Consider the following 11,218-nt stretch of genomic DNA (forward strand, 5'->3'; position numbering starts at 1 on the left):
GAGAATAGAGAAGCATTGTTTGATTTCTTTTCGACCTTAGCATTTTGTTGTGATTTGTTAATGTGAATAAATGAGATATTTATACCCAAAGATTTGAAAAGAAAGAATTTAAAAAGTTGAAAGAGATAAGAAAGAGTTAATATGAGAGAAGGAAATGTGATTAGCTGGGAGATAGAAGATTAAGGGAGAGAGAAATATGAACGGGTTTGGATAAATCGAAATGACATAGTTAATTGGAGATAAAAAATTTAAATTTTGAGAAAAATTATATTAAGGAGTTGAAAAATTTTAAAAATCATTTTCACTCAAGCAAACATTAAAATTATAATAAAAATGACCACAAACATTAAATCTATGAATGACAAAATTGTCGCTAAAGCAAGACTAAGAAAAATTACAATCGAATGATAAAATGGGATTAAAAAATTTCTCCACTTACATCCTTTTATATATACTATAAATATAGTAAAACAAAAAAATTTTGACACGGCTACGTTTTTAATATTTTGCTAAAACTCAACCCTCAGCCTCGTAATAAAAATAATCTTATGCTATCAAAACTAAGGTTTTATCGTGTAATAATTTGATATTAGATTTTTGTTTTTGAAAAGTGTACTTATTTTCTCAAAATTTCTTACACTTTGCTAAGCTACTTCTTGTCGTATATATATATGTATATATATAAATTATGTTGAGCCGCATCTTCAAATTATTTAGCATACAAAACAAACACTCTACAAAAGAATATGAATGGAAGTTGTAGATCCTAAAGGAGGTTTCTGGTTGAAGAATAATGTTGAGTTTCATCCTTGTTTTGAGTAGAAGTGGTGGAATCAGCCCATGGTCCATCAAGCAACATACTTTTTTGCATTGGAATCCCTTGTGATGACGTTGAAATGCTTGTTATGCTATCGTGTGAAAGCCTTTCAAACGCTTTGAACCGCGCTTCTTGATCGACTGCGTCTCGCTTTATGATAGGTGCTTGGACTGCAATTTTGCCTTCAAGCATACTAACCACCGAAGACATTGACGGCCTAAGAGTTGGAGATGGATTTGTGCATAACAGAGCTATATTAATCATCCGCATCACCTCTTCTTTCGGGTAATGTGAGTCGAGACTTGGATCAACGAGTTCGAGGAGGTTTCCTTGCTCTTGTAGAACATAGGCCTTCAACCAAGTAGAACAAAATAAAATTGTAAGACACTTGGAAAATAACAATATAATAAGATTGTGCAAAAAGGACCTCGAATGAATGATTAAAAAAGTCGTCGTCAATTACCCAGTCGAGAAGATAAACAAATTCTTCTTTTGGTCGGTAGTTTGTGTTACTTTTTCCACTAACAATCTCCAAAGCCACCACTCCGAAGCTATAGACATCTGCTTTATCAGTTAAGTAGCCTCGCATTGCATATTCAGGAGCCATGTAACCTCTAAAAGGGAGTCGAAAAGTTGCAAATATATCATAAAAGAAATATTCCTAAACAAATTGACATTAGGGAGACAGATAAAACAACATACATTGTGCCAGCAATTCTTGTGCTGATATGAGTGTTCTCCTCTTCATCAAGCCTAGCCAATCCAAAGTCAGAAATCTTGGCATTCAAATTTTTATCAAGTAACACATTGGTAGCTTTAATATCTCTATGAACAATTTTCAAGACAGATTCTTCATGAAGGTAAGCCAATCCCTTAGCAATTCCCAAGCATATCTTCATCCGTGTCGGCCAATCCAAGTGCAGTCGGTGCTCCTCGGCGCCTTAAAATGAAAAACCATGAAACATTTATAACCAATAACCTCATTAACATGAAGTGAAACAAATTACAATGAAAAATATATCTAAAACACTTACCGAAAAGTGCACGAGCAAGACTATTATTCTCTAGATACTCATAAACAAGCAATAACTGGTTTCCTTCTATACAACAACCATAAAGCTTAACAAGATTTGGATGTTGTAATGCAGATATCATGCCAATCTCAGTGACGAATTCACGGTTTCCCTGTCTTGATTTAGCGGATAGTTGCTTTACTGCAATCGGAGTACCATCCGAAAGTACACCCTGCCAAATATGTTTGGTTTATTTTCGAGATCAAGCTATGTTCTTAACAAGTGATTTTATGTTGGATTATAATGATGGCAGCAGAAAAATAATATGATAACTTTTCATAGCTTACCTTGTAGACAGGACCAAAACCTCCCTCGCCTATCTTATATGTCTGGTCGAAGTTGTTGGTGGCTGTTTTGATTTGTCTCAAACTGAAATAACCTGTCTGTAAATCTAGGGCCTTCAACTCTGCAATAAAAAAAGAGAATACAGTTTTGTTATCGAAGGAACTTATAAGTTTCTCATAGAGTACACAAATTCAGTTTGACTTTGAAGATGTAAAACAAAGTGGAAACATGCATGAAGAACTTGAATTTGAATCATCTTTAGTCCTCCATCCTAGTTTCCATCAGTTCATATTATTTCTTAGGTTAAATTAAACGGGTCTCTTAAAAGGATTGTGTTTAAATTGGTCTTTAGTTTTTAAAATCTATCTAATAAATCCTCAAACTTTCAATACCGTGTCTAGTAAATATAGTAAAAAAAAATCATAAACCTATTGGACAAAAAATTAAAAGTTCAAAAACGTTAACGACATATTAGCCATAACATTAAAAGTTTAAAGATGTAGTAGACGAAAACGGGCAATTAAGGAGAGGTGTCATCTTCAGCCAACATATCTACAGAATCATTAGAACTGCATCACCGAAAGAATGTATTCCGACGAAATGCTATTAATTTTAGAAGGACTAGTGCTATCATTCGCATCATAGAAAAGTGCTTTACAATCGCAAAACAGGTAGAGCTACATTTTGTAATTGACAACAAACAAATTACTTTAAAAATCTTACCACTGTCTTCAGTCTCCTTTCCACCCAAATAACCTTTCCATCTAAGAACAGCCAATACCAACACAACAAACACAAAACTACCAACAACAATCCCAGCAATAGCTCCAGCTGATATCGTTCCAGGCTCCACATCAAAGTCTACAACAGCAAAAGAAGATAGCAACAGTTGAGAATAATAGAAGCTCAGTACAAGAAAGTTTTAGAAACTACCAGAACAAAAAAATAAGAAGAAACTTTTTTACTTGGTGTGACTGTAATGCCAGATATCAAAGGCCCATACACCCCTCTGTCTGGAATAGCAGTAGTTCCTTTCCCAGCCCAATATAAATGAATCTCAAGAGTACTTCCATTTACCAAAATATTAGACTCTTCTAGAATAAAGGTTTTCCCAACACCACCAGCTTTCTCCATTATGTTAAAATCTTTTTGAACCAATTTTCCCTATGGAATGAATGCAAGATTAGTGTATAGCGACATTTTTTAAGAATTGCAAATATAACAAAGTCTATCGGTGCTTGATTGCTATATCTACCATGTTTCACTCACTTGAATAGAGATATCAAATATGCGCTCTCCCAAGCTGCTGAATGTTTGATCAGATGTATACATTATTTCAGTAAAGTGAAGCTTCACATTGTAGCTTCCTCTTCTTAAGCAAAGTCCATAGTACTTCAGCGAAAGAGGTGCGAGTCGAGCGGTTTGGTAGATGTTCGGGATTGATGAGTTGGTACTTATTGCTCTGTAATTAGCATTCTCATCTCCCAAGAAAACACCAGTACTGCTATAACCCCATCTATCAGAGAAAGAAAGGAAATTGGATTTTCCACCTGGAGTTGCATCCTCTTCATATTCATTACCATCAACCTCCATCCTTTGTCCTCCACAATTTATGAACAAGGAATGAACTACAAAAGTTATTAAAACCATGTATCAGACATATAGTTTAGATTAGATACGAGTAACTCAATTGTTCTAAAGATAGATTTCTTCAACCCTAAGAACTCTTTTAAATAGAGAACTTAACTCAACCATAAAATATTTACTTTTATTCCGGTCGGTAATTTGTTTAAAACTTTGTTTAATGAAGAAGTGAATCACATCTCTAGAACGTCCATTTGCCTATTTTCAAAGTCTTAAAAAGTTAAATGGAGAATAATAATCTTAGAACTCAAAGACACAATTGTACAAACTATAGAACAAATCTTGTTCATGTGAAGTCGTTTTAGTATAATAATAATTTGGAATTAAGTAAAATTTAAATAAACATGTGATTGTGCATCGATGTTCTCTTGTTTTTCCGACATCCCAAACTACTCGTCTAAGAAGCCCATATATTTTAGTTTTATCAATTTGTCCAACATTAATTGTTAGAAATGCATCAAACACTTGGTACACTAAATAGACACATCAAACTAACCTTTTAAGCACCTAAATGCATAAACTAATTGACTTTGAATTTTCTTATGGTATAAAATGATACATATTTTTAAAAATCTATATTTTAAAATTAATATGTCCTTGCGTGTTCATGTCCTAGATTATAAAAATATAACATGTCTCCATGTCTTTACCAGACAATATTGTTCCAAAAAGAAGTAAAAATTACATTCGTGTTTGCTTACATCGATTTTCTCTTGGGCAAGGGAGATCCTTCCTCAAGCACCAAGAAACACTGAAAATATACCTTAGAAATTAGTTGCCAATTATGAAACAAGAAATGTTGAACAATTCGTGGTACTTAAACTAAAGTAAATGTTCTTACGTTTCATTCATTGTAGTTGAATAACTTGAAACCAAGTTCCTGTAAAACACCATGATATATAAAAATATCAGAGAAGTGGACTACTAAATTATAAACTTTATCATAGAAATTGTTGATTCAAAATGAATGGCTTACACATCAGACTGTTGACAACTTGAAACAGGGGACCCTGTAAAATTGTTGTAAGATAAATCTCTGCAATGGAGATTTTTATAATATCATCATTAGAAGCAGACACATCAACATAAGCATTCATAATTATACATTAGTTGAAGAAAGAATTTCCTTTTTAACCAAAAGTCAGTGTTGAACTTTATTAGTGCATAGAGAATCACAAGAGTTTATACTAACATGCTCCTTTCACTATTCAAGATCCAGCTTGGTACTTGGCCACTTAATGAGTTGTTGGTCAAAAACCTACACAAGAAACCATTTCGCTTTCACCAACCATATCATGGGAAAAACATTTTCTATGAAACCGACAAATAAAGATAAGCAAAAAAGCATAAATAGAAGATAATTGACAGAGATTTACATGGTTCACTAATAGTGTTAGGTATGTTCACAAGTAGAGAGAAAACAATTTACTATGAGAATAATACACACATTACAAATAAGATAAACCTTTGAGGTCAGAGAGCTTATATAACACACCTAAAGCATAGGATCTAAATCGTAAATAAAGTAAATATAGAAAATATAAATACAACTTAGCTAAGACATAGTTAGTACACTTGGTTGTTCAAAGCGTCAGATATTAGATTCAAGGCATTCTAACAATAACGAAAGCAGGAAAAACTTCAGTAATCTAATATGCTTTTTGACTTTCATCAATAAACTATGAAAAGTGTTGAATATATGTGCGAACTTTCAATATTGTGTCTAGAAAATTATACTTTGGGGTCTTTTAAATACAAAAACAATGTTAAGTGTGTATTAGGGAAGTTTGAGACATACTAATACCTTTTAAAGTTCAAAAACCGACTAGATGTGAGCCTCCAATATTAGAGACTAAACTTGTAATTTAACCCGGAAAAAAGAAGGTTGAAAATTTGTAATAAAGAACGAATATTAACTTACAAGAACTGAGTAACTCTGTCTAGATTCTGAAATGTAACTGGAATTGGACCACTCAACTCATTGAAGCTTAGATCTCTAACAAAAGGAAAAGTTACATTAGCATATGATATCAACTCATCAAAAAGAAAAAAACTGATCATAAAATGAAGAATAAAAATGAATGTCACCAACTTACAAAGTTTTTAAACTACTAAACAGTCCAATGTATTCAGGAATCTGATCCCGGATTAAGCAATTTCTTAGAACCCTAAGCAACAAGAAATAAGTAAAAGATTAACAAAGAAGTTAAAACCAATCAATCTAATATGATAATCAATAACATATTTAGAACTTTTGCATACAGTTCTTCTAAAGATGTCAATTGAGTCAAATTGGGAAAACTTGTTGGGAGTCCCTTCAAATCAGTTATCCTCCTGAGGAAGAAGAAACATTAATCTTTCACATCAGTAAAGTAAATAAGCACAATAATGTAAAGTAGTTGGTGAATTCAATTAATCCTCACAATTGGGTTAAGTTTTTCAAGTCAGATATGCCTCTAGGAATAGGGGTCTCCATTGAAGTTCCTTGTATATCCCTGCAATATCAACAAACCAATTATATTTATGTTACCAAATATAGATTTTAGTGAAAAATTAAGATATATACTATATTATATATTTATATATACTTACAGTCTCACAAGTTTAGTCCAATTGCCAATAAATTCAGGAAGCCTTCCTGATACATCATTTCCATCTATCCGACTGCAAGAACGTGTATGAATAACAAAATATTAGAAAATTCAACAAAATGAAATGAAATGCTGTAAGATTGGTGTTAGCATAACTTACAAATCAGTCAAGTTCCTCAAGTTTCCATAAGATATTGGAATTGTTCCATTGAAATTGTTTACAGAAAGAAGTCTGTTGATAATAGAACGGATTTAGTCGTCAATATCGTATCCATTCATTAATTGCTTGAGGTTTAATGTGAGTTTGACATGACTTTTGAACGTAACAAGACTGTTATGTTATATTATAAAAACTCGACTGTCGAAAGTCATTTAAAACTCACTTTAAATCATTTAAAAGAAGGAAGTAGCTTATCAAATCTTACAATCTTTGCAAGCGGCTCAGTCGCCCGAGACTCTCAGGAAGATTCCCTTCAAGGAGATTGTCTTCCAAAACCCTGCAAAGGGAATCATTTCATTCATCATCAAACTCCAAAAAAAAAAAACAAAATCTTGATTAGATTTCATCTAAAACATTGGTTCACTACTTACAAATGCTCAAGTGTAGCAATTTCACCAATTTCTGGAGGAATTTGGCCATTGAGACGATTTCCCAACATAGACCTAAACATAACAGATTCAAAATTAAATTTGAAAAACTCCACAGAACTTTTTAAATAAATATGAAAAACAGAAAGAAAAATTAACTTACAGATCAACAAGAGGAATTTGAGCAAACTCTTTAGGGATTGATCCAGAAATTAAGTTGCGAGTAAGATCTCTGTTTGATTAGCATTGAAATGAACAAGAAAAACAATTACATTTTGAATCAAACTCAAATGTGTATAAAATGTTACAAAGAATGATCGTACATAAGCTTACATTTTTTGGAGCTGAGTCAGATTTGCAAATGCTGCTGGCAGAGTTCCAGTTAGATTCAGACCCTTTAGCCGGCTGTCAATTTTAGGGTGCGTTTGGTTAGTGATTTAAAGTCGGAAATTTGATAACAATGGATTCAAACTTAGTAGAGAAAACAAGAGTTGAAAACAACATGTCCTTATCAAATGAAGAATCTGTTGGATTCATTTGATTTGAAAGCATCACAATCACACATAATTCTCTTCTCGACCCCTAATTATAACCAAAAAAAAGAATCTCAAAGGCTTATACCACGCGCACGCAACTAGAGTTAGCATACCAAAATGAGCAAAGCTCAATGGACAGTGACAGTGCTTGTAGTATCAAACTCAAATACATAAGTTCCATTTTCCAACCCCACATATTGCCAAAAAAAGAAAATTAGACTTCTTTCTATGGCTTCCTCATTGTTACAATGTTTATCATTCTTTATTCACGTTAAAATAGTTTGCATCACAAACACTCACTCTACAAAAACCAACTTACCACCCCAAACATCCCCACCAAAATGTTTTTAACTGAAACGATTTAGAACCAAAGACATAGATTTCTTTCTATAGTATGAGAGTTCACCACTTTCTTGAACTTGAACCGTTGTGTTTCTAATATTTGATCGGAAACACTACAAATTAGTTGAAATATAGAAAAGGAAGAGAGAAGGATTCTTACATGCTAGTGACTCTGCAAACAGTGGTGGTGCAAGTGCAATTAACCTCTCTGATAATATCAGTACCAAGGATGGCTCTATTGGAAAACCCATCACCGTTAATGCAAGAATTTTGGTTAACATTCCAGTTTAAGTTCCTTAGTTGAGTAGATATTGCTTGAAGAGCTCTCACTGTCACATTCAGATGATTCCATCAGTATTCAAGTTTTGGGGTTTGTTCTAATTTGTTCATAATATCATTTGAAAATCTCGTCTTAAAGGTTAGTCGTTTCATCAAATTGAAGGCTTGAGATTTGAATGACTAGAAAATTGCTAACCTCTTTTTCTTTTTCCTTAAGGATACCAACTTAGCCTACTTTATAATAAAGGTATATCATACCGTTTATTAAAAGGTTCCCAATAAATGTAACCAAATTGTTCACACCACCCGGATGATGAAAATCATAATTAAGAAATCAGGAGAAAACAAACATATAAAAAATTTAAAAAACAAAACGAGATAATAAAAGGCCTCTTTTTATATATATAGCAAAATGATATGAGGTTGGAAATTTGTTTTTTTATATATATATATTGAATAAAATTTTCATTTAAAATAATTTCTCTAAGAAGATAATAACAAATGACAAATATATATTATGCATCCTATTAACTTTTTCAATGGATTATTTTGGCAATATAAAGAATTATCGAATGAATCTATGAAAATGCAGCAGAAACATCAAACATATATATATATATATATAATTGAAGAAATATGAAACATGTTCAAAATTGAATATTAGGATAAGATGGTGACAACAAGATTGAGTGAATTTTGAATGGCTTGTCAACATTGAAGTTTCTTAACTCAATAGGTCCACATGTGGGACCAAATGTATATTATATTAGAAAAATGAGAAAGGGAAGCAAAATTGAACTAGTTGTCTTCAAGTTTATATCATAATAAATAATTGTCATTAATTCCCTTTCATTAGTAAAAGTTTGGAGTAGGTACCAAATAGCAAGTGGATATTAGGTTAAAAGTATTATAGCTACAAACCTTTTTTTATTTATTTTAAAAAACTCTATTATTAAAATAAATTTTTAGAACAAATATTATCTAAAACTATAATAACTCTTTAATTAACTACGATAGATATTTTAAAATTTATAATTGGCTACCGTTTTTATTATTTGACATTGATCCTTTTTTATCCTTTGCTACATTTTCTTGTCAAATTAAAATAGTATATCCACAAAAAACATACTATTATAACTCAAATTAAAATAAAAGTACCCCCATAACACAAACTATTATAATGAAATTATAATACCCTATTCGGTGCCTGTAAACACTCCCTTCAAAATTTATTAATCAACCTAAACTGAACTTTTTTAAAAAATAAATCTAACCCACCCCTAAATTAAAATATCACCCATCATTTACTTAATCAAATTCAATCGAAGAATCTATTTTAAATGAAAAACTACAAATAAAAAATATTTAAAATATAATAAAATATCATAGTCTATGAATTAGAACTTTCCATTTGACATAGTGTTTGACAATCAATCCATATCAAAATATCTAAAGAAACTTTTGAAAGGTTTAAAAAGAGATATTTTTCATTTTCGGTTTCTCGGCAACCAAACAGAAAAGAAAGAAGGAAAAACAGAGCATTTGAAAACAAAAATCAAACTACAAAAGGAAAGAAAAAACAGAGCAATTCCAATTTCCCATTTTCTTTCCTTATACGTTTTTCCTCTTTTTCCCATTAAAAAAAACAAGAACAGAGCAATCACTAATCCGAATTTCAAATCGAAAGAACAAAAAAGACCAAACAAAAACAATTAAAATCAAAAAGGGTACCTTCTTGTTCAGGCAACGGTTGTGCATCGGATCCAAATCTCAAGTAGCAGTTCAAAACAAGAACTCCCAAAACAAGAACACGAACATTTCTCAAAAAATTCCAACCAGACAAATCCATGTCCCAAGTTCCAACCATCAAACCAAGACAGAAAAACAGAGCATCAAAACAAACAAACAAACAAAAGTATTAAGAACAGAGAAGATGATGAATGGATTGACGAGATGGGAAAAGGGTTTAGGAAATCTTTGTTCAAACTTTAAAGAGAACAAAAGAAGAATCAGAACTTGGATTGAATTCAAACTATGATATTGATTTTTATGTGGGAAGATGGACGCAAAATATCGTCGGAAATATATGGGGGAAAAGGCAACAGGCGCCGCCAAACGCTACTGATTAATTTTTTATTTCTTTTTTTACTTATTTTTCTTTGCCTTTTCTTTTAGGGAAAAATAGATTAAGGATACTTTGTTTAAAATAAAATTTATTTAATCTGACATTTTAAAACTAATATTAAAATAAAAAAACGATAACATGAAGGGAAACACGTGTCTTCCTTGACTATAAAATATCTTATCGATTTATTATATTTAAAAAAATCCAAAAAGATATAAATTATATCAAATTTGTATCATCAATTTTCAATTTATTATTCATTAACTAAAGAAAACTATTTACAAATATGACAAATATCATGGATCGATAAACGCTAATAGAATTACACTGATGGACAATATATATATCACAGACAACATTTATTATTAATATTTTGCTATATTTGAAAATTTATTTTATTATATTTATAAATATCAAAATATGTAACATTATATATGTTCTATTAGTATATGTTACTTATATATTGTGAAGTTTTTTTTTTTATATTTATAAATATTTTTAGCAATTTTGTCATTTTAAACCATTTTTCTTTTTCTTGAAAAAGAAGTATTTGTGGACTATATAAAATAAAATCAATGTATACAACAACCAAAATAGATACACCTGACCAATTCTCATTTAATTAATAGAATGAGTTAGATTTTACTAATGAGTGGGTCAAGTTTCCTTGGTAAATAGGTTAGCAAAATAATAAATCAAATTGCTTTAAGAAAATAGGGACTAATTGGTGTATTTCCATGTAATCTTCTTCCCCCGTCTCAGGCAAGGATAAGGTTGAAAATGACAGAAATTAAGCAATCAATTTCTGCATGGAGTTGGGCTAAAAGTATTGCCATCCAATCTTGGCCATTTGAAGATTCAACAACATTGAAAGTCATAATATTATTAGAACAAAAGATTATAAATATTTTTGTAAATAACTTAATTCTAATTCATGT

At 31.1% G+C, this 11,218-nt stretch overlaps 1 protein-coding gene across 2 annotated transcripts; it reads right to left on the reverse strand.

The window, feature by feature from the left end:
* Window positions 1-552: 552 nt before the first annotated feature.
* On the reverse strand, window positions 553-10,221 carry LOC103501837 (probable LRR receptor-like serine/threonine-protein kinase At1g53440). 2 transcript variants are annotated; one of them, XM_008465551.3, is made up of 24 exons: window positions 9,887-10,221; window positions 8,037-8,205; window positions 7,332-7,403; window positions 7,162-7,230; window positions 7,002-7,073; window positions 6,836-6,907; window positions 6,571-6,642; window positions 6,412-6,483; window positions 6,243-6,314; window positions 6,082-6,153; window positions 5,916-5,987; window positions 5,741-5,815; window positions 5,012-5,077; window positions 4,796-4,855; window positions 4,661-4,699; window positions 4,521-4,570; window positions 3,445-3,803; window positions 3,141-3,339; window positions 2,899-3,036; window positions 2,178-2,296; window positions 1,852-2,062; window positions 1,520-1,757; window positions 1,281-1,431; window positions 553-1,168 (listed from the first exon to the last, which is right to left on the reverse strand). In XM_008465551.3, the coding sequence occupies exons 1-24, from the start codon at window positions 10,020-10,022 to the stop codon at window positions 767-769; spliced, it is 3,057 nt and encodes a 1,018-aa protein (XP_008463773.2). In that variant the 5' UTR covers window positions 10,023-10,221; the 3' UTR covers window positions 553-766. The 2 variants fall into 2 exon arrangements, with proteins under 2 accessions (XP_008463773.2, XP_016903075.2); XM_017047586.2 differs by lacking the exon at window positions 8,037-8,205 and having other exon boundaries at window positions 9,887-10,219.
* Between the last annotated feature and the right edge of the window lie 997 nt (window positions 10,222-11,218).

This window comes from Cucumis melo, chromosome 7 (genome assembly GCF_025177605.1).
Source record: "Cucumis melo cultivar AY chromosome 7, USDA_Cmelo_AY_1.0, whole genome shotgun sequence".
NCBI lineage: Eukaryota > Viridiplantae > Streptophyta > Magnoliopsida > Cucurbitales > Cucurbitaceae > Cucumis > Cucumis melo.